The 24,778-nt window shown below is 37.6% G+C and overlaps 2 protein-coding genes across 4 annotated transcripts in view; both read left to right on the top strand.

Moving 5' to 3' along the window:
• Window positions 1–24,778, top strand: part of usp43a (ubiquitin specific peptidase 43a) — a 379,370-nt gene that overhangs the window by 139,714 nt on the left and 214,878 nt on the right. The gene's annotated exons all lie outside the window — the stretch shown is intronic.
• On the top strand, window positions 15,183–20,254 carry LOC109062232. 2 transcript variants are annotated; one of them, XM_019079322.2, is made up of 8 exons: window positions 15,183–15,305; window positions 16,347–16,417; window positions 16,765–17,076; window positions 17,183–17,500; window positions 17,982–18,101; window positions 18,551–18,580; window positions 19,066–19,117; window positions 19,291–20,254. In XM_019079322.2, the coding sequence occupies exons 2-8, from the start codon at window positions 16,354–16,356 to the stop codon at window positions 19,301–19,303; spliced, it is 909 nt and encodes a 302-aa protein (XP_018934867.1). In that variant the 5' UTR covers window positions 15,183–15,305; window positions 16,347–16,353; the 3' UTR covers window positions 19,304–20,254. The 2 variants fall into 2 exon arrangements, with proteins under 2 accessions (XP_018934867.1, XP_018934868.1); XM_019079323.2 differs by lacking the exon at window positions 18,551–18,580 and having other exon boundaries at window positions 15,217–15,305.

Below are 24,778 nucleotides of genomic sequence, written 5' to 3'. Positions count from 1 at the left end.
TCTACCTCGTGTTGGAAAGTCAATGTGTTGGTGTATTTGTGGGAACACACTCTATAAGTCTGTGTGGTTAAAATCCCCAGCCAAGATGTTTACTGATGTGCTGGTACAGTTCATTCAGTGCCTCACTCCTGTTGTTGATGTTGAAGCAGGGAGGAATGTAAACATCAATAAGCAGAATGGCTGAATATTCCCCTCAGCAGATAAAACGGTGCCGGCACTTTAATAATCATAAACTCCACCAGGGGTGAGCAGTGTTTGTAGACCACAACAGCATCACAGCACCACGCATCATTGATGTAAACACAAAGCCCGCCGCCATGTGATTTACCTCCCGCGACAAGGACTCTGTCCACTCGATAGCATGTCAGCTGATTGAGCTGAATAGCGCAGTGCAAAATTCTTGCACTGAATGAATCCTTTACTAAGTCCACCCCCAAACGTAACTTTGCAGCTGTGAGAGTACATACACCATGACCTTAAAATGATCCAAAGAAACAAATAGAGGCCATAAACCTTCAGTCTCTGCTAATTGATCCTATCGGTAAGCCCCTCCCCTCGAACACAGATGAGCCAATGGCAGTCGAGTTTCAGCTGCACGGGGAGCAGAACTCGGACATCTGTAGGTTTCAGCGCCATAAAGAAACATTGGAAGATCCGAAGCTCGCATCGGTTTGATGGTGTTTATGTTAAAAAATGAAAAAAACAATGTGCCTAGGGTACTTGTAACAGTGATTCCAGGTATCCTGAGAGGATGGCAATATAATTTAATTTAATTTCCTAAACCCAAATAAAACAAAAACAAAATGTCCCTAAACATTCAAACCCCAATCCCAATGAAGACAAAAACATAAAATTTTCTTGTTGTCATACTCTCATTAAGTTTACAATTTTCAGCTGCTCAAGCAGAACGTTAATGTCATCTTCTGCTTCAGCAAAGTATGTCTGGCTAAAACTAGCTAACCGTAAAGTTAGGGAGTCTAAATTACAAACCTAAATAGCGGACTGTTCTCACATCATGTACAGTGTAGGTCAAAAACACAGGTCTACATTTCAGTGTCCCTCCATATTAAACTAGCCTAATGTACATTAATTTAATAGTACTCTGCGATATATGAACAGTGCTGATCCTGCATATTGTCATCCACGATTGTTACGACTGTAACATGAGACTTCTCCTACTTGCATTGTGATCTGAAAACCCTCCTTCGAGTTTTCTGGGGCCACTGTAAATAAGGATGCAGGTACAAAAAAAAAAAAAAAAAAAAAAAAAAAAAAAAAAAAAACCCACCATATTTATTTTAAAATATTTTATATATCCCTCCATGGCGTATTTAATTTCCCACTTGAATGGTGGCTCTTCTGTGTCTAAAATTGTTCAAAAACACTGTGGGACAGAGTTTTTACACTGACAGCTTTCTCATTGTTAGTCAGTGAGCATACAAAACTTCCGTCCTGTTTTGTCTGTTTTTGCGGGAGCAACAGTGAACAACGGGGGGCGCGGGCTTACCGATTGGTCATTGTAAGTGCCCTGTGAAATAAATGCTTAATTTACTAAACATTAATTACAAAATATTTAACAAGAAAAACACACATTATTTGTTTATTTTATTTTATTATTTATTTGATTCCGATTAAGCATGTCACCATATGGCTTTAGTTATGACTGTGCCTTTCAGTAGATTCTTTGTGTATCCCTGCTTTGATACAGACTTTTTATTTTTGCTTTTGTAAATGCTGTTGACTGAAGAAAATTCTAAACATACAGTCATAGCCAAAAATATCGGCACCCTTGGTAAATATGATCAAAGAAGACTGTGAAAATGAATCTGCATTGTTAATCCTTTTGATCTTTTATTTAAAAAAAAAAAAAAATCACAAAAATCTAACCTTTTATTGGATAATAAGAATTTAAAATGTGGGGAAATATCATTATGAAATTAATGTTTTTCTCAGATAACGTTGGACACAATTATTGGCACCCATAGAAATACTTATGAGTAAAATATCTCAGAATAATATTCCCATTCATATTCACAATTTTTAAGCACTCCAGGGTGATATGAACATGAAATTATCCATCCAAGGCTTCCAGTTTCACAGAAATATAAATATGAGGGAAAAACAAAGCCCAAATTCCCTTAATTATCCACCATAATGAAGAAAAACCAAAAAATATATTTCTGACGTGCAGCAAAAGATAATTGAGCTTCACAAATTAGAAAAGTGGCTTTAAGAAAAGAGCTAGAGCAGTGAAAATTCCCATTTCCACCATCAGGGCAATAATTAAGAATTTCCAATTAACAGAAAAAATGTCATAAATCTGCGTGGAAGAGGACGTGTCTCTATATCGTCCCTCAAATGCACAGTGAGAAGGAGGTTTGAGTGGCTAAAGACTCTGCAAGAACCACTGCTGGAGAATTGCAGAAAAACACTGAGTCGGCGCTTGGGTCAGAAAACCTTAAAAAAAAAAAAGTCAAACAGCACCTACATCACCACATGTTGTTTGGGAGGGTTTCAAGAAAATTTCTCTTGCTCATCCAAAAACAAACTTCAGCATATTAAGTTATCAGACACGACTGGAACTTCAAATGGGACTGGCTTCTATGGTCAGATGAAACTAAAAAAAGAGCTTTTTAGCAGCAAACACTCAAGATAAGTTTGGTGAACACAGGGATCAAAAGTACCCCATGTGTACAATGAAAATATACTGCTGTATTTTTGATGTTGTGGTGTTTTATTTCTGCTGGAGGTCCTGGACATCTTGTTTAGACACATGGCATCATGGATTCTATCAAATACCCAAAAGATAAAAAAAAGCACTAAGTGACTGACTCTTATAATGGGCCATGTTTGGATCTTCCACCCGTACAATAATCCAAATGCAAACCTCAAAACAACACAAAAATGGGTCACCTGAGCACAAAACCAAGCTTCTGCTATGGCCTTTCCAGTCCTCTGACCTGAACCCTATAGAAAAATGAGTGTGGTGAAATGAAGAGAAGCAGCACCAACATGGAGCTGGGAATCTAAAGGGTCTGGAGTGATTCTGGATGAAGGAGTGGTCTCTGATCTCTTGTCAGGTGTTCTCTAATCTCATCAGGCATTATAGGAGAACATTTGGAGCTGTTAAACTGGCAAATGGAGGTTTCAAAAAGTATTGTATAAAAGGGTGCCGTTAATTGTGGCCAATATGTATTAGAGAAAAACATTTATTTCATATGACATTTTCCCCCCATTTTAAATTCTTATTATCCAATGAAAGGTTAGATTTTTGTGATTTTTTTTTTAAAATAAAAGTTCGAAAGGATTAACAATGCAGATTCATTTTCACAGACTTCTTTGATCATATTTACCAAGGGTGCCGATATTTTCAGTTATAACCATAACTGTAACCTGTACCATTTGTATTTATATCAAGATAAAGAGATCAAGATCAAAGTATATTTAACAAAAGAGAAAGATGACACACACACAAAAAGGTTTAAACATGTTATAGATCACACATCTTGAGATTCATGTGTAGATCTTGAATACATGGCAATGAATCCTCCACTGCAAATATCTGACATCACTCTCAGTTATTCTCTGTCAAGTATTTTCATAGCTTGCTTATTGTTGGTGGGTGCTCTAAAACCCTACAAACTATGTAAAATAAATCATATGGATTGTCTTTTTGCAGGGAAAACAGAGCACAAATAGAACTTTACTTCTGAATAAAATTTTAATATCTGGCTATACACGTTTCAGTTTTGCCATGAACAAAACTGGAGATGGTGCTGCAACAGTGTAATTTGATTTGATACAGACTGGTGCATTTGTATGCAGTATTGCATTATTTGCAGCCCAAACAGACATCCTTTAGATAGGCCTAATTTACAAAAGCAAACATTCACAATGCCATTAAACTGTGGGCATAATTCATTCTTAATGAAATTCTCACTTGTATTTCTGTTAACAGTAAAACAATTCATAATCTTATTAGGGCCCGAGCACCTCGAGCTACGTTTTACATACTTGCATAAAAATCGGTACACACGTGTAACACCATTATCTACAAAAATGTCTCTTGGTACAAAATCCAAAACCCAACAGGAAGTACGTTATTTTGAATTTCCTGTACGATTTTTGTGCAGTTTTTGCCATTTCCATGCCTCGTACTTTGACGAACTCCTCCTACAGTTTTCATCGGATCATCTTCAAATTTGGTGACAGTCATCATAAGATCTTTGTGACATTAAATTGTGAAGATCTTTTCGTCAAGGGCCGTGTCCCTGGCTACCCTGAAAAAGTTTGATGTTTCGCCATGATCTTACGTTCAAAATGGCTCTGTTGAACGTAAGATCGATTTCAAATAAGACATTTTTAATTAATGACTTCTTTTCATCACATGATATGGATTTAGTTTATAACTGAAACTTGGTTAAATTGTAATGAACTTGGCCCTCTTGCCGAAGCGGCACCTGATGACTGTAATTTTTGATAGTTCTCCTAGGACATGAGGTCATGGTGGGGGTGGGGGTGGGGGGTGGGGGGGGAGAAGCTACAATTTTTAAGAACACTTTTAAGTGGCCGCTTATTATCAGTGGATAATTTTAGCAGTTTTGAAGTTCAAGTACTTAAGATAAGTACAGAGAATGCCCTTCTCTGTGCCTTGATTTATCGACCTCCCTATTATAATAAGATGTTTCTGCAGGAATTTTTCCGATTTTTTTATCTTCTATAGTACCGTATTTTGACAAACTATTAATTTAGGCGATTTTAATATACATGTGTGTTGTCCCTCTCATCCTTTGGTTAAGGAATTTCTTCAAATTATTGAGTCGTTTAACCTCACTATGTCCATCACAGAAGCTACTCATAAACAAGGCCATACTCTTGATTAGGTGATTTCAGCAGGTCTCTCTGTCAGTAATATAGAGATTGCTGAAATCTGTGTATCAGATCATAAGCCAGTATTGTTTAACACTGTACTCAATACTTCAAAGGTTAATGTTAAGTCTTGTGATCGTCCAATCCGGTCTGTTAATTCTGCTACATCTAAACATTTCGAAGATGCATTAATTAATACTATTTCTGTCTGGTTTCAGACAACATTACAGTACAGGGTCAGCTTTGCTGAAGGTGTTGAATGATCTTTTGCTGGCTGTGGATTCGGGTAACTGTGCAATTTTGTTCCTTCTGGACCTCAGTGCTACATTTGATACAATTGATCATGCTATCTTGCTTGAGCGGTTGAGTAATTGCATAGGAATTCAAGGTACCGCATTGAATTGGTTTAAATCGTATCTTTCTGATGAGAACATTTTTTCTGTGGAGATTGGGAATTTTTCTTCCTCTTCTGTACCATTAACTTGTGGTGTACCTCAGGGGTCTATTTTGGGCCCGTTATTGTTTTCGCTGTATTTGCTCCCTTTAGGCTCGATTTTTCGAAAGCACAATATTCCATATTACTTTTATGCAGATGATACACAGGTGTATCTCCCTTTAAAAAAATGGGGATAATTATGACAAAGTCTTTGTTGAACTGTCTCGAGGAGGTAAGAGGCTGGCTGGCAGCTAATTTTTTTTAACATTGAATGACTCTAAAACCGAAATTGTAGTTTTTGGATCACCAGCTTCTAATATACAGATTAAAAAACAACTGGGTCCTTTAAGTGAGAATTATTCAGCATCGCGTTAGTTCAGTCAGGCCACGTTAGTCACACTTGCATCAGCCGACAGTCAAATGTTCCTGACGTGTACCAATCCAGTCTTGACACCTATCAAATGCTGTCTATTTAAATTCCCATTCTTCAGCGTCTCTTCTGTCACATCGCTGCTTGCAATTAACTCCCTCCTCCAACCCCAACTCCACCAACTGAACCTGTAATCCAATCTAACTTTGTTCTTTCTTTACAGTCTCTTCATTGGAAGCAGTCTCTAGCACATTTCGTTTGAAACTCATGTAATTGTGAATTGTAATTATGTATGCATATAATGGTTCTGTTCTGTACCCCAGGGGGGATGGTCTTGCTGCTCTCCCCGCCCTGTCCAAGCATGGCTGCATGGACAGGTGTGTGGAGTCTTGCCCAGAACATAACCATACTGCCAACACTAACTGTATGCAATATAACTGTTATAAATATACTTGACGGAAGTAGTCCTGATTGAACTCATGCTTATACCAAAAATCTGGGAGTGATTTTTGATAATGGCCTTAAATTTGACAAACAAATTAAGGAGTAGCTTTTATCATTTGAGATCTATTGCGAAATTAAAGGCATTTTTAACAGTGAAAGATTTGGAGACAGTGATTCACGCCTTTATTTCATCCAGGTTGGATTATTGTAACTCGCTGTACCTTGGGGTGGCTAAGTCTTCCTTATCCCGCCTACAAATGGTACAAAACGCTGCCGCCAGGCTTCTTACTGGTACTCGAAAGAGGGAACATATTTTACCTGTTCTTGCTTCACTTCACTGGTTGCCAGTTGAATACCGTGTCAAGTTCAAGGTATTGTTGTATGTGTTAAAGGGGTTAAATGGTCAAGCTCCTCAATACATTACAGACCTTCTCCACCGGAAATGTTCTAGATCCTTAAGGTCCTCGAACAAGTTGATGCTCACTGTGCCACGATCTAGACTGAAATTAAAAGGTGATCATGCCTTTTCTGTTGCTGCTCCGCGTCTTTGGAATGATTTGCCGGAACACCTAAGGTTGTCTTCCACTGTTGATAGTTTTAAATCTTCACTAAAGACTTATTTTTTCTCTTTGGCTTTTGGTTAAATGTAATTTTTTGATGTGTTTTTTATGATGGGTTACGATGTTTTTGTGTCTGCTGATGTATTTTATATTGTCTGAACTGATTGTACAGCACTTTGGTCAGCAGTGGCTGTTTGAAATGTGCTCTATAAATAAAAGTGCCTTGCCTTGCCATGAAACAGGAAGTTGCTGTAACTCAGGCAAGCAATGTCCGATCTGCCTCAAAATTCACAGGTTTCATAGATGTTTTGTCCTGAACAAACACCCATGCCCAAATTCAGTTATAGTCATAGGGCCACCTGCTGGCAACGGGAAGTAACATGGTTACCCTTACCAAAAAGTAGTATACTTCAAGTTTATTTTATTAAGTATACTTAAGTATAGTTCAAGTATATTTAGACTTTTTGTAAGTATAAGTCAAGTGTACTTAAATGTCATTTTAAGTATATTTCTGAGAAGTACATAAAGCCCATTTCTGAGAAGTACATAAAAAGTAAACAAAGCATACTATCCTATTTTTAGTTTAAAAGAAGTATACTAATAGCACACTTGAATAAACTTCTTTTTCGTAAGGGTAACACTGTTATGGACTCTTAAGAACATATTAAAAAGCGTCAACAAGTGTTAAATAGGCTGGCAACATGCTAGAAACATACTAAAACATGCTAGCAACATTTAGCTAAGTGCTAAAGCATGCTATTAATGCAGTGAAACAGGAAGTTACTGTAACTCAGGCATGCAGTGTCCAAACTGCCCCATATTTGATAAGAGTTCTGTCCTGAACACTTCAACATGCCCGTTTTCGATTATTGTCATAGTGCCACCTGCTGGCAACAGGAAGTGACATGTTTAACACTGTTATGGACTCCTAGCAACATAATAAAAAGCATCAAAAATTGTTATATAGATTGGCAACATTCTAGAAGAATGCTAAAACATGCTAGCAACACTTAGCTAAGTGTTAAAGCATGCTATTAATGCAGTAAAACAGAACATTACTGTAATACATGCATACAATGTCCAATTTGCCTCAAACTTCACGGTTGATTAGAGTCCTGGCCTGAAGACATCTACATGCTCATATTTTCAATAGGCAACAGGAAATGACTTGTTTTATACTAACTTAAACATGCAATGTCTGATCTGCCCTAAACTTCACATGTTTGATAAGAGTCCTGTCCTTAACAGATCTTAAGGCCAATATTTCAGTTATAATCATACCGCCACCTGTTGGCAACAGGAAATTACTTATTCTAAACTAACTTAAACATGCAAGGTCTGGTCTGCCCCAAACTTCACATGTTTGGTATGAGTCCTAGCCTGAACTCATCTTAAGGCCAATATTCATTTATAGTCATAGCACCACCTTCTGGCAACAGGAAATTCGTTGTTCTACATTATGTCAGAAGTGAATTGTTTGTTTTGACCCAAACTTCACATGAATGTTTGGTAAGAGTCCTGGCCTGAAGACATTTACATGGCAATATTCAGATATAATCATAGCGCCACCTGTTGGCAGCAGGAAATGTGTCCATTTTATAAGCATATGGCCCAACATTCGCTGTTTTCCTTTGGCCAACGGGTGGTGGTGAGCCCGGGTGCAAGGGCCTTTTCATCGCTGCTTGCAGCTTTAATAATCTATTTACGTCTCAGTTTTATACAACATTCACATTCACAAATGTCAGTTGTTTAAGACTCAGTTTCGCTTTCAAAATGAGTCTGGCTGGCTATTACAAACTCATGGCTTGAAAATATAACCGATCGACCTTTACGGTGCTGCTGTACCATCCACTGGCTGAACAATCAAACTGTTTGGACTGTTAATTCAGTCATGAAAAAAGCTAAAGATCTTATATGGCTATAATATAATCTAAGAAAATCTATGGTTTTGTTTGCATGACATTCAATTCTATTGACTCTAATATGGCACAACTTATAAGCATCATCCTAATGTCCAGAAATGGTGTTAAAGATCACAATCAAATGTAATTAAGGTTAGTTTCTATCCACCACGGTGCACTACAGGCACCAAAAGAAGTTAAGGCTGTATTACAGGCTGTCAAAATAGGCAACAAGGTTATGAAATAACGTGCAATACAGTTACTTTGCATCACAGGTTACAATCATCAGTCATTTTTAAAACTGGAAAATATTGATCTGTGTGCTAAGGATATTTTGGGCACAATGCACTTTTAGTTCACAATGCTATAAAGAAATCTGTCTATAGGTAAAATAAGTTGGTAATTTTGGTTTTGTATTGTGTTTTGTAGTTTACTTCAATTTGTGAAGTAAGGAGAAAAGGACAATATAGCAATAGTTATATTAGTTATTGTCCTTTCCTCCTTACTTCCCCAACAACAGTTTGACGGCAAAAAGTGTGTAAATAAATATGAAACAACAACAGCGCATCTTAAAAATCATTAAAAATGAAATTATACAATAAATATAAAAAAAGTAAAATGCCCAGTAGATGACAGCATGTTACTGTCTTAACGAGTGATCATTGATCATTGAATCATTCACTTAAACGATTCATTCATTAACGAAACACCTCTGTGTTGCTTGGAGAATCAAATGTTGTGCTTTGGCTTTATTTGAAACTATTTTCGTTGCCTATTCCAAACCCCACACCTAATCACAACCCCTTACTGATTACAAAAGGGGTTACATCTGAATATTTTCACACACATACAGATTTGATTGACTGCTCAAAAAATGAGACACCAATGTCTCTGGAGACAGATAAGACTGTGTCCTATTTAGGACACAGAATAGGACACATGCATATTTGATAAATACAGAGTTTTGGCATGAAATTCTAATTCTGCAGTCCGATGGGTCTAACTCAATCTGACGTAATGACATCATTATCACATGGCAGCTGATTGGTTCTCTCTTGTATTGGTAGCCAATAATCTCGCTGCTCAACATTCAAATATAGGACTAGAGCTTGCTGTGGCAGTGCAGCTTGATTCAGAAACCCCCCACCTTCCCCAGCTCCACCTGTATAGATATGCTACGAGGTGATTCGTGTATGCTATGGGGTTATTTCATGTATGTTATTTTTGCAACAGCAATATGCTCACAGCAGCATGTTGTGGATGTATTGGCAGTAGCAAGTCTTGGTACTTGCTCTGCCACAGCAGCAGCAGCGTAGCAGATCTATTCTGCCAAGACAGAATACATTAACATTGTCATGTACATTACCATGCCAATCCCTCCGAGAGTTGCCATGATAGAACTGAAGTCGTGGCCTAATGGTTAGAGAGTCGGACTCCCAATCGAAGGGTTGTGAGTTTGAGTCTCAGGCCGGCAGGAATTGTGGGTGGGGGGAGTGCATGTACAGTTCTCTCTCCACCTTCAATACCATGACATCGAACCCCCAACTGCTCCCCGGGCGCCGCAGCATAAAAATGGCTGCCCACTGCTCCGGGTGTGTGTTCACAGTGTGTGTGTGTTTCACTGCTCTGTGTGTGTGCACTTCGGATGGGTTAAATGCAGAGCACGAATTCTGAGTATGGGTCACCATACTTGGCTGAATGTCATGTCACTTTCACTTTCACTTTATTACCTATTTGGCTTTACATATATGATTTTTTTTTCAAAGTATTGTTAGATGCCAGTGTTTCCTGTTATAGCTATGCAAAGATTTTATTTCAACAGTATAACCTTTTTTAAATCTGTATTAAATCCTCTGAGGTCTAGGGGGTTTTGGGGGCCTGGAGAACTTTTGACATCCCCTGACTTTTGTGCTTTTTTCAGTTGCTTATAAATAGATACATTGCTAAAGTCTAATAACACTGTAATCAGTACAAACTGGGCTACAATAATACATAAATAGCATGTATGTACATGATTGTGTTTTTGAGAAAACAATGTTTATGCGTGGTTAGTAAAAAACTAAAATTTTGAAGTCACTGAAATAAGGTCACAAAACAAATACACAACATTTGTTCACAGGCCTGTCAAACCTGGAGCTTGTAGCCTAGAATTTTTGCTTCAAAATGATGTGAAAATCATCTTGTTTACTCACTCACAGAAAACAATAGATTAATTTAAAATTACTAAGACACTTTTTGTTTCAAAAGGGCATATGCGAGTAGGCGTCAACTATCATGAATACTTGTGTGATTCACACCTAAGAAGATAAAGACCCACATAATGAGCTGCATAATGAGCCTTTCAGGCAGGTGAGTGACTGAGAGGGAAGAGTTACAAGAAAGAATGTTAGGACAAAATAAATGTATATATTTTTAGGTTTGTAGTTTATTTAGAATATATTTAACTATCCCACAAAATAAATTGAGATTCACTTGTGAGTGCAGTTAAACAGTTTATTAGCAACAATCAAATCTGACTTTCAAAGCTGAATTTTTATCATCATTACTCCAGTCACACGATCCTTCAGAAATCTTTCTAATATTCTGATTTGCTACTCAAAAAAAAACATTATTATTATTAATTTTGAAAATAAATGAAAACAAATTTTTTTGTATTAATTGAAAGAACAGCATCGTTTCTAACATGATCTTTGTATTTATCATCACTTGTGTGCTAAATAAGTTAAAAAGTAAAAATATTTCACAATATTACTGCTTTAGCAAATTCAACTTTCTGTATTTTGGATCAAATAAATGCAGGCTCATGTGTCATGTTGAAATATATAAATGAACGTCACATACCTAGCAATTCTAAAATGTATATACAGAGAATAGCCTATCTCAGTAAAGTTTTGTCTAATCATTCTTGCTGACATTAAGCTAGCAACATTATAACTCATATAACTTTTATATCGTATTGCTGTCTACGTTATAGAACATAAAAAAATAAAATAAAAAAAAAACATGCCGGCATCGTGAAACATTGAGATGATGTAATGAAACTTCATAATGTTTCACCTGATTATACATTTAGTCAGGAATTATAGTTTGGGAAAAGTCTAACTAGTAATATGTGTACAAGTTATATAAAAACTCATTCAAGTAGATTAATAATAAAAAAAAAAAGACTTACTCATGTTTGTCTCTGCTGGGTCAGCCGCTTCGTTCTTCTTTCTGAGGTAATCCAAATGTTATTCCTCTAGGTCTTATTGAGGTGAATGGTCTTATTCCTCTCAGCGCGAAGCGAACAGTAGCATTTAAAAAACGTGAAGTACAGTCTCGCTGCTTTGTTTGCTCTGATGAGGGCGGTTACCGCCGCAAGCTTCACGTGGACGCTTATAATAACAATAGCGCGCTCGGCGCGTGGGCGTGCCGCATTAGATATAATGAAGGGAGACGTGAAAGACGGACATCGCGTTGTTTTCATATGGATTACTTTATCACAGAATATTTGTTTTTGGTAGCACTTGCTTAGTTTAACCTCAGAACGACCTCAAAGTAAAAAGAGCTGCTTAAGTCTGATTTTATGGTGGCTGCACTTTAAAATTAAATTAGGCCTATTAAAATCTTAATTCAACTGATGAAGGACTTTGAAAGTCTGACAGTAATCAGTGTTGAGTAATACTGTATGGTTAACCCAGCCTGGTTTAAATGTTTCAAAATGATTAACATAAACATTATTATATCACAGCCCATATTTTTAGTATTAATGTGTGTTCTCATGCTAATGTTGTTTTATTTGGTATTTTGTTTCATTTTTAGCCCTGAATCTTTGACTAACAGGATTAAAAATCTTCACTTAAGACGACATTTTACAATTTAAATTTTACAAAAACAAATTAAAATTCACAAAACATTAAATGTTGCGTTCAATACCATCTTAGACCTCTAGATGACAGTAAGGGACCAGAAAAAAGTATATGTGCTATTGCTGAATTGTACGGTGCCCGTGAGAGGACATGGTCGGTTCACTTAGTTTTGTCGTGGCCACGAAATAATAATTCATGGGAACGTGATAATATGTCGTGGCCATGAGATGTTAATTCGTGGGAACGTCATATTATGTCGAGCCCACGAGATCATTTTGTCGATGTAACGACATCCTTATGTCGTGGCCTCGAGATGTTATGTTGAGGGAATGACATCCATTTCTTGTGGCCACGACTTATGTTGAGGGAACAACATGTTTTTCTCGTGGCCATGAGTTTAATGCGTAAACAAACCTGCGTGACCATAGCAACCCGGGATTATCAGAGATGTATTCATTATAATATTTGATTTTGAATTAAGAAAATATTATATTATTATAGAAAATATTTTATTATTATATTAACCATATGCCTTGGCTACCGGACTTTATTACGTGCCAGTGACTGCTATGGTGGTGCTTGACGGGGCTATAACTACTTTAATTTGTAAATGAAAACACAACAGGCTCATTTATCATTTATCTGACAATTATGCCAATAAAGTTTTGACGTGATGTGATGATAAATGAGCGTGTTGTGTTTTCATTTACAAATGAATCTATTTATTCATTCATTAAAACAATTATTCATTCTGTTTATTATTTATTCATGATAAACTTCTTTTGAATGCTGACTATCACACGCAATAAAGTCCCGTAGCCAAGGCATATGGTTATTATAATAATTAGAAATAATAATTAAAAATAAGACGTTCACACGAATTAATATTTCGTGGCCACACATACAATGGCGCGGGAAGGGGGGTGCTGCGGGGGCTGCAGCCCCCCCCCCCCCCCCGTCATAGCATCAGCCCCCCCTGGTGGGGGGCTGTGGACTAACCTAATATTGTACTTAAAAACGTGAAAAAACAAAAACAAAAAAAAAAAACAGACATAACAATGTGTTTAATGTGAGATTAAGATATAGTGTATAAGATATAAACTAATGATTAATTATTTTAATATTTCGTTGATAAAAGACTAACCTAGCCTCCTCAGGAATGCTTCCGCCACCTCACACTTGTTTGGTCATGGCTAGCAATAAGCAGCAGAAACGTATTTCGGACTTTTTTTCGGGTAACACAGTTAAGAAAAGTAAAAATAGTGATGGGAATTCTTCTTAAACAAAGGATGTCAACAATAACGTCGATGAAACGGCGACTTTTTCAGAAAATGACCATCCCCGTTCTCAGTGGCGTTTTCTCCCTGAAGCCAAGGGAAGCCATCTCTTCCGACAATCACTATTATTGTAAATAAAAAAATTATTTGACTTGTGACTTGGCCTCTCATTTCTATGGAGAAAATGAAATAAATGTAGAATTTGTCATGCTTTGTTCCGATCAGAATAATGGACGTTTACTAGCCGCTCTCAAGCGCACGACCGCATGCATAATTTTGCCACAAAGAACCGGCTGCTGAAGAAATGATTATGAATTTGTCAAAAATAGCAAGGAGACATTTAATTGTTTATTAATAAAATGGTGTTTTCTGTGTCGCTGCAAAGACGATGCGGACTCGCCATGAACGCCAGAGAGAAATGCACATTTCATTAGGCCTACATATTCAGAGCCTATTTCTTTTCGTTTTTGAATATTTTCGTTTAAAAGTAGACATTTTTAAGCTTTCTATAATAGATAGCCTATATTTCTCAAAACTGTCTGTGAGGCACAAGCTGAGTTTCTGCGCCCTCCAGTTCACGTGCAATACAAGTGATGTGCCGGCACCTTATTACATTGTCTGCTAATATATTTGCTTGTTTATTAAATACAGGCAATGGGTTGATAAAATATTGATCAAAATTAAGATACAAATTTATACAAAACGAAAATCTTTTAAACAGAGTCTTTCTACAAAAAAAACTCAATAAAGTGGTCAAAATCAAGTCTTACCCACTCCATGTCTCATAGGCTATTGCGCATGATGTATCATATATTTCTCATGCTGCATGCTCACTTTCATAATAAACATTGATTAAATAAATAAAAAAATGACATTAGCCTATAATATTTAAACAAATATGAAACCAAATATGTTTTCTTTAATGGCTACAACACATAGACTAAACAGTACAGATATTTTTTTTTTATTATTTTTTTATTTATTTATTTTTATTAAACATCAAAGTACAAGTACATCAAGTACAATTGTTGTGTATAAAACAGTAACAATCACGCCAGGGGAGAAGACTAGTAGAGAAATTTCATGTCGTCAGTCACAACATAATGACGTCACATATTTTCCAACCCAGCCCTCAGCCCCCCCCGCATGAAACAGCTTCCAGCGCGCCTGCACACATATTATCACGTTCCCACGAGTTATTATGTCGTGGCCACGACAAAACTAAGTGAACCGACCATGTCCTCTCACCGTATAGTTGAGAGTTCATTAAAACAAATAAAAAAATGCTAACAAGTCTCCATATTTTTTGAACTTCAAACATATGAATAAACATTGAAAGACGCAACATAACTTTTTGAGGAAACGGCCCCAGTATTTAATTGAACTTGTGTAACAAGTTAGCTCCACTGGAATGAACTGGAAAAGGAGAAGGGTTGCAAAACTTGTTTAACAAGTTAGCTCCACTGGGTGTGGCTAAAAAAAAAAAAAAAAAAAAAAAAAAAAAAAAAAAAAATTCAGTCATAATGAAAGTGAAACGTGCTGTCGATCATTCGTTCGGTTGTGTTCCTCGCGCCTTGTCCATTTGAAGAACATTTACACAGTAAGTTTTCTATGCTGTTTTGGTCTAAATCCGATTGTGTTATATTTGAATGTTCTTTAGCGTGAACTATGTATAAGCAACAGTTTAGTAAACTTAATATAAACATACCGCTTTAGAATAAAAGACAGTGGGATTAAGATCTGGGCACATTAATGTGAAGTGTTACGTTATCTCTCTCTTATGCTTATTTGTCGTGAGCAGTGGCTCTTAACATATTTGATATAGATTCTATTAATGCGTTTCATACACGGAACTGTTCACGTATAAAACCTGTCTGTGCGCATGCGTTGTCGTGTGAACAATAAACTTTACCGCAAAAATACACCAAGGTGGGTTAACTCGGCCTCTGGAGGTCAACTATTGTTTATTCTTTAATACATAACCAATATTTTTTCTTTTCTTTTCTTTTTTCATTTACTGGTATAGAATTAATACTTTGTTAAGCAGCAAATGCAAAATATTATAAAAGGGAACAAAAATGTTATCAGATAAGAAACCACAAACAACAGATTATCAAGGCAGCTATGTTACAATACGTAGGCTACGTTACAACAACATACAGTGTTAGGAAAATACAACGAATATGGCCAATACTTACAGAAGGAAGCCACAGAAAAGACTAGTTTTTTCTTTTGATGCGTTGTCTCAATTTAACGTGGATATAGTTGTAAATTCACAATGAAACATTTATACATACTTGATGATTTAGCAAAAACTATTGCAATGTTACATTTCCCCCTGTAATTATCAGCATTAAGAATATAGCCTATCTTTCTATATATCTTTAAACTCTTTCAGCTGTAATCAATTACTTATGCTTATCAATGGCCATGATTACTTGCACATCATTTATATTCTGGATTTATCTTTTTTATTCATTTTTTTTTTTATGAAATATCATTGTACACATAAACCCAGACAAAAAAAAAAAAAAAAGAATTTACAGATATAGGGTTTGATCTCAAAAAGTACACACCTGCAACAAAATGTATTCATTTATTTATTGTTTTGTTATTGTTATGTCTTTTTTTGACTTTTCAGAGTAAACATGTCTTCAGTGAAGATTATGCTTGTAGTTTCTCTCTTCATCCCTGCTGTGAGGTCTGGTACAGGTACATGCTTTAATACACAGATTAATTGCATTTTCTGTTTTTCAATGTTAAAATGAACTTTAGGGTTTAAGGAATGTCCCCACATTACTAGAGATTATCACTGTTTGTTGTGCTTAAAGCAGTTTATGTTCCAGGGTCAGTACAAGTTAAGTGCAATATACTGTAAATTATTTTCTGTGGTTAATCAACAGCATACCACATTCTGTCAACAGAACTTTACATGTATAAAGCCATGAACATTCCTTTAATTACAAATATGTAATTTGTAATTATACGCATGCAATTTGTTTTGCTTCCTCTGAAGTACCACAATTCAAATTTTATGTTTGTAATCCTGTGTTCTTCAGATTTGTGGAAATTGGAATGCCTGCCTACAGTTGGAACTTTTGCTCAGAAGACAATTATCAGATGCTATTTCAAAGACATAAAAGAAATCCACATAGTTGCAGTTTATTTAACAAAAGTTGGACAGGATGAGCCATTATTTGCTCAAGAAGAATCAAAAAGATCAGGAGATCAACGCTTTAGTCTTGAAAACTCCTCAATGGGTCCATCTCTGCAAATCTCTGAAACAATGTTTTCTGATGAGGGTGAATATCTGTACCATGTTGTAACCGACAGTGGTTTTGAAGACGTACAACTTAGCATCAGTGTCATAGGTGAGGTTCAATTTCTTTAGTCTTATATCTAAAAATACATACAAGCACACCACCCTGCTTACAAGAGTCTTGGTGCCTATCATTGTTTTGTTCTTTCTCAATAAAGCGAAGTACAAGGATCCTGTCACAAGCACATGGCCTGAAAATGTAATGGATGGAGGACCTGTCAGCCTTTACTGCAATGCTACTGACGGCTACCCAGCAGGCTCCATCCATTGGTTTGACCGTTCTGGAACCAATTGGACAATGAATTCAGTGCTGACAAAAGACCCCAAGGACATCAGCGGTGTAAAATCTGTGGCTTTGTCTAGTAAACTGACTTTCAAGTCTATCGTCTTGGACATGGCACCATTTAGATGCATCGTCTTTAATAGTACATATGTACAAGATGGAGAAAACACACTGAAGATCACATCTGCTATACGTAATTAAGCTTAATTTTCTTATCTCTATGAGTGCTTATTTTACATAGCAAACAGGTTGTGCAACAGAGATGATCTGCTGAAAAGATCTGCTATTATGTCTAGACATATGTCAGTTTAAGAGTTGACCGTAGCACCATTTAAAGAGTGTTTACATAATCATATTTCATTGTGTAAAAATATGCATTCTCAAAATGAAAGTTTTGAGACAAAGCACATTGAGATTTGAAATATTATATTATATTGTTTTACTGGTATCATTAGAGTCTATATTTGTCTTAGCAATACAATTTACAGGAGTGCAATAATGGACTGCCACTGCCACACAATAGTCTACTAGAGCTATTTAAGGTTACTGTGAGTCAGCAGATTTCTAAAACTGCCCATTGTATTGAAGATAATATTTTAGTTCATTATATATTTTTACAACACTGTCATGGAGAATCTGTGCTTGTGTGAATTGTATGCATTTTGTTTCTCCAGATTCAGATTCTTCAGGATCTAATACAACAAACATTGTCGCTGGTGTGATGGTCATTGGATCACTTACTGTTGGCCTGCTGTTTGCTCTGTTGTGTTTCAGAAAAAGAAATCATACTCGGGGTGAGTATTCCTTTAATATTCATTCTAAGGATAACAAATGAACTACTGTTCTACTTACTGAACTACTTATTTTATATTACATATACATTTTATTGATTATATGTCTACAGGTGGGATTTCTGTAAAACACAGGCTTTTCACTTATTTGGCATTCAAAGGGGAAATGTGGCAATACTTAAAGTTAGAAAGAATGTGCCTTAGCAGATCTTGTATCAGGAAATTCTTGTGTTTCTCAAAAACTTCTCAAAATAGCATAGACTTACTTCCTTATCATGATTTGCTAGAATGTATTTAGACATAACATGACTGCTCTGAGCTACGTCTTTTCAGTGAGTGAAACTGCAATGAGTGGTGTTTTCGCTTCTCTATAGTTCTTAAAGACTATTTAACAGTACAGGTTTGACAGTCAGTAGTGATATCTGGTATCTTTGCACTCAATTTATTTACAGATAGACGACCTTCTGCCCATCCTATTCTAAGTATGTTAAATTTGTGTAATTCTTTCTTAACAACAGGGTTTGGTTGAACATCTTCTCTATAAGACTTTTTTGTTTCTGTTTCAACTAAGCCTATTAGTTGCACATTGGAATAGTTTCTCCATGGGGATCATTTGTTTCACTTTCCCACTTTTCTTTTCTTTTAAATCTGAAAGCAGATTTGGTGGAAAAGTATGGAAACTCTGGCTCATTCTGATACACAGCTCTTTCTCTTTCTCATTCTCTTTCGGCTGCTCGCATGAGGGAATGTCACAGTATATCATTTGCATAGTTTGTTTGCCACAGGTTTTAATGGTCCTTCCTTGCGCAACCCTCTCATTTTGGGAGGTTAGGGATTGGCTGGTGCCTAAAGTGCTGTAAACTTGTGCAATCCCAGTGACTGCAAACAGATACAGCTGTATAGACTGCACTAATACATTTATAAGTTCCTATCAATGAGTAATGCATGAAATGTTGTTTTTAAATAGATTATGAATCAGGAAGGAGTGTTGAAGATGATCCGGAAAATGGTGACATCAGGTAGGCCTAGAGATCATATTTGCATTTAGGCAAAGATCAAAACAATACTACACATGGTTTAATACTAAATAGTTAACAGTTGGTTTATTTGTTATAGCCTCTAAGTTTAATTATGACTGAAACTTTCACTTTCTATTTATATATATACATATATATTTTGTATTGTTTTTTAGTCCTGGACACTGAAGCTTCTAATATCAGAAGATGAAACTGAACTATAAGGCCTGATTTTCATTCTGAGGTCAGCACTGCTGCCATTTGACTGAAACAAAAGTGAAGGCATGAGGAACATGGCAGCTGTTTCACGGCTTTGTAGTATGTGGGCAAGTAATGACTGTAAGATTGCAAAGACATAACAATCAGTTAACTTCTCTTTACATTTACAATTAAATGTGGCTTTAGAGATCATGTACACTAATACTTGTCAAATTAATTACTACATCAATATAAACAAGAGTTTTAAAGAGGTTTTTGGAGGTTTTCTGAAAATTTGAGGAATGATTTTGAAAATGCTTTCTTAAGCCTGGTCAGAAATCATAAATTATTATTCATGATTATTTTTACAAATGTAATATAACAACAGTTGTAGTTTTCAGAAAATAGGTAATAATATCCAAATCTAAATATAGATCTGTAAAAAGTGTTTTATATCTTTCTTTGGGAGTTTTTCATCATCACTAATGTCACTTTCGGCTTAACTCAGTGAGAGTTTTATGGTAAAATTGTTCTTAGTGGTAAATGGTAAAGCATCTTAGTAACAATATACTGTACAGGTTTATTAGGTAAGCACTGTACAAATGAACTTGAATTAAATTGAAAACATTTATTCTCAGTTTTATGCATCAAACATTAATAGTAAAAAAAAATTAATACACTTTTTTTTTTTTTTTTTGTAATTGTTTATACTGCTACCATTGTATCACCGGTCACTTAAGCTTCACCTCAGTGATAGTAACTGTCAAATAAGTCTCACATTCAGCTTTCATTTTCATATTCTGATCATTTAAAAGTGAAGTGATGAGTTTTCAGGGAGTACAGCAACTGTAGAAAGACCTTGAATCTTTAAGCACTTTTGTATTTGATGTATACAAATGTATTTTGTTTTTAACCATAATGCAATAAAAGAAAATAAAAATACATTTTGTCTTCTTGCTGTCTTTTAATCGTCACTTCACAGCCCATTGGGTATCTGGTATCATTTTCAGTACCCTCTATAAATAATAATAATAATAATAATAATAATAACAAAAACAGTAAGGCAGAGGGGTATCTTCCATGAGACAATTCTAACATTCTAGTCTTACAGTTACTAACTGACCTAGTTTCTTTTTAGACATAGAGTTTTTGTAACGGTTATTTGGCAACACTTTACAATAAGGTCTCATTTGGTAACCTTAATTAATGCATTATCTAACATGAACTAACAATGAGCAATGCAATGTTTACATTGTTACATATATCGCACCCTGCATATATAATACATAATTAATATACTTTAAAATATAATTTAATTCAGTGATGCAAATCAGAATTTTCATCAGCTGTTACTCCAGTTTTCAGTTTAATTTGTTATTTAATAAATCATTCTAATATATTGATGTATTACCAGCGCTGGAAACAGTTTTGATGCTTAATATTTTTTGGAACCTGTGACAGTTTGTTTAGGATTCTTTGATGAATAGAAAGCTAAAAATCATAAACATCATTGATAGTAAATCAACATATTGGAATGATTTCTGAAGGATTATGTGACACTGAAGACTGGCGTAAAGGCTGATGAAAAAAATAAATAAAAAATAATACACACACACACACACACACACACACACACACATAACATAAATTGTATCTATATATCTAAATAAAAATAGACTCTATATATATATAGAGTATATGATCCAAAGTAACTAGTAACTAACTACTTGAGTAGTTTTTTTATCCGATACTTTTTCGATACTTTTTTACTCTTACTGAAGTAACTATTCAGACTAGTACTTTTACTTTTACTTGAGTAAATATTTCTATAAGTACTTTTACTTGAGTACAGTTTTTGGGTACTCTACTCACCTCTGCAAAAACACCAAACGGGCTGAATTAATATTTTATTATTACTCTTTATTATTATTAGTTTGATTACCTTAATTATATGTATGTCTGCACTATGTTTGTACTTTCTGTACTGGAAGCTCCTGACACCAAGACGAATTCCTTCTGCGTGTAAACAACACTTGGCAATAAAGCGCTTTCTGATTCTGATGAAAATGCAAATTCACTCTCTGACAGCAGGTGGCGCTTACAGAACACTAGTGTTTCCTGAGTTTTTGCTGCACGCAGCGCTGCGCTAATTAACACTCCTTTAATGTGTATTTTACGACGGTAAGAGGAAAAAGAAAATGCTATCAAAACTTTTCAGAAGACTGTCAGTTCTCCTCAGAAATACACCCATATTCACCCCACCCCAATTCCATAATTATGGTTTTCTTTCTGTATTTCAATGAATTTGTTCTGTCTGGTACAGTATTTTCTCTGCTTGCGCGACTATTCTCTCCTCTTTGTGTCCGTCTTAAGTGCATCTATCTTAAATATAATATAACATGATGATCACTACGTTTGTGTTACCAAATTGCACCCTGTCAGGAATAACCTGCCTGCGCCATTTTTAAACTGGTCTTTTTTGATTGTTGTTTTTTGTTTATTGTCTGTTATGTTTTGAGATTGAGTCATTTTTAAAAAAGAAATAAACAATTTAAAAATAAATTAAAACGCAGATTCCAAATCTTGACTTATGGAAATAATATATCGCTGTCCCTAACTTGCAACCTCCTACTTTATTCACTTCCTAAATTAAGTTAAAAAAACAGACGCTTATAATACGTGTATCTGGCAACACGATTTGAAGCTGTGCCCGCGTCCTCGGTCACAACTCGCTCAAGGGACAAGGCCATGTAACCTTTTAACGATGATAATATTAATTTATTTATTTTTTTTAAACCCAGAAGAGATCAGAATAAATCAAATATAACAATTTATTATTTGTCAGGTAAATATGTATTATGCCAATTCAAAGATATCAAATCAATACAGCTCTACAAAAATCTGTCAGCAAGGTGCCACGAGCCAGCGCCCAGGAGGATGTAACACTTCTAGAAGAGTGAGCTCACAACCTGAACGGGCAGGGCACACCCTGTGCTGATAAGCCAGGGTGATGGCATCCACAATCCAGTGAGCCATCTTCTGCTTAAAGATGGCCTTCCCCTTCTCCATGACAGACAAAGAGTTGGTCTGAGGTCCTAAAGCTTTGTGTCCGGTCTACGTAGAATCTCAAGGATCGGAAAGGACAGAGCAAAGCTAGTGCTGGGTTTGCCTCCTCCAGGGGCAGCGCTTGCAGGCTCACCACCTGATCCCTGAAGGGAGTAATGGGAACCTTGGGCACGTAGCCGGGCCGGGGCCTCAGGATTACCTGGGAGTCAGCCGGCCCAAACTCTAGGTACGAATCGTTGACTGAAAATGCGTGCAGGTCCAGTACCCACTTGACAGAGGCCAATGCAAGCAGGAGTAGAGTTTTTATTGACAGAAACTTCAGCTCGACTGTCTGCAAAGGCTCAAATGGGCCCTGCTGTAGTTCTCTGAGCATTAGAGACAGGTCCCAAGAGGGTATAGAGGGGGTTGTGGAGGATTTAGCCTTCTCGCCCCCCAAGGAACCTAATGATCAGATCATGCTTTCCCACCGACTTCACTTCCACGGGGTCGTGGTTGGCAGCAATCGCAGCCACGTAGACTTTAAGGGTGGAGGGAGACAGCCTTCGCTCCAACCCCTGCTGCAGAAAGGACAGCACGACTCTGATCTGACATTTCCGGGGGTCTTCTCGGTGAGAAGAACACCCCTCGACAAACAGGTTTCACTTCACATCCTTCCTCAGAGGATCTGCCAAGGACGGGCTATCACGAGGAGCATCAGTTCCAAGTCCAAGTGGGCCAGTGAGGTGCCACAAGCAGGACCTGCTCCTCGTCCTCACTGATCTTGCACAGTATCTGTGAAGAACAACTGGCAGTAAGAGGTCTATGGAGAGGCAAACAGGTCTACCTGAGCGGCTCTGAAACAACTCCAAATCAGCTGGACTGTCTGGGGATGGAGTCTCCATTCTCCCAGGAGTGCAGCTCATGACAGCTCATCAGCTGCCTGGTTGTGCAGACCAGGAATGTGAATGGCATGTAGCGACGTCAGATGCTTTTGACTCCAGAGGAGGAGGTGGTGGGCAAGTTGCGACATGTGACGGGATTGTAGACCACCTTGTCTGTTGATGTATGCAACGGTCGCAGTGTTGTCCGTGCGGACTAGTACGTGCTTGCCTCCTAAGCACCCTTTGAGACGTATCAAGGCAAGACGCACTGCCAGCAACTCGAGGCAATTGATGTGCCAGTGCAGTTGGGGGCCCATCCAAACCCCTGAAACTGCAAGCCCGTCGAACAAGGTACTCCAGCTAGTGGTAGAGGCATCCGTATGAACCACAACATGCCTGGCATCCGTATGAACCACCTTCCTGCTCTTGAATGTATTCAAGCAGTTCAACACCAGTTCGAATGTTTGCCCTGTTGTATAAGGGGTGCATGGGCTGCTTTTATGAAGACACGGGGCGACAGGGACAGCCCGAAGGGCAGGACCTTGTACTGATATGCCCGTCCTTCGAACACAAACCACAAGAATGGCCTGTGGTGAGTTAGGATCGACACATGGAAGTACGCATCCTTCAGGTTGATCGCTGCAAACCAATCTTGGGGACGGATGCACCTGAAGATGCGCTTCTGTGTGAGCATCTTGAACGGAAGCTTGTGAAGGGCCCGGTTCGAGACACGCAGATCCAAGATTGGCCTCAATCCACCGCCTTTCTTGGTCACAATGAAGTAAGGGCTGAAAAACCCCGTCCTCATATCAGCTGAAGGGACCATCTGTATCGCATCCTTCTCTAGTAGGACTGCGATTTCTGCACCCAAGACAGGGGCAGAAGAACTCCCAGAAACCATACAAGTGGCACCAATGGGACCAACGATGTACCCATGGTGGGGCAGCGAGGGGGAACACAGGGACCCGGCCTGGGCGTCTCGCTGCCGGTCAGAAGCAAGGTCAGTTTGTGCACAACACCTGCGTTCAGGCAGAGGGTGTGTGAGTAGTACATTTGATCACACTCTCAAACTGCCCACAGCTGCTCACTGATGAGAGAGGAGGGTGAGTGTGGTCCGAGACTGGCCCGTTCACAACTCCCTGTCCCCTCTGGGGACCCAGAGATAGAAGAAATTGCTCTTTTGTCAAGGTTTTGGGAAAAAATAAATAAAATATTCTCCACCCGGCCCTCCTCCGGGAGAGGGAGGGGTGCGTTCACCATCTCCCAAAGAGCAGTTCCCTCCATCTCTGGGTTGCCTGTCTCAGGGCCTCTTGCTCTTCCGCTTGCCACCAGGTTTGGCGGGGGTCTGGACGGGCGGGGCTGCTGGCCTGCGACCAGCTCCAAGGCATTGCTTTGCTGGAGGCTGCTGCGTTTGCTGCGCAGGAGTGGGGCGGTGGCAGGGGGCCACCCTCGGCGATGAGTAGACTGAGGCGCTACCGCCAGTGACCGGGTGGAGCCAGCAGCTGCACGCGGGGGCAGACTGTGTGTGATGGCCTCAGTC

This window comes from Cyprinus carpio, chromosome A6 (assembly GCF_018340385.1).
Source record: "Cyprinus carpio isolate SPL01 chromosome A6, ASM1834038v1, whole genome shotgun sequence".
Lineage (NCBI taxonomy): Eukaryota > Metazoa > Chordata > Actinopteri > Cypriniformes > Cyprinidae > Cyprinus > Cyprinus carpio.
Note: the sequence above shows the minus strand (reverse complement) of the source record. Positions and strands in the feature narration are given on the sequence as shown.

Bases quoted from the DNA above. Each gene is read 5' to 3' on its own strand.
- LOC109062232 (XM_019079322.2), top strand. From the start codon at position 16,354: ATGTCTTCAGTGAAGATTATGCTTGTAGTTTCTCTCTTCATCCCTGCT. The intron at 17,501-17,981 runs GTAATTAAGCTT...TTGTTTCTCCAG, and splicing joins GAAGATCACATCTGCTATAC to ATTCAGATTCTTCAGGATCT. The intron at 18,581-19,065 runs GTATGTTAAATT...GTTTTTAAATAG, and splicing joins TTCTGCCCATCCTATTCTAA to ATTATGAATCAGGAAGGAGT.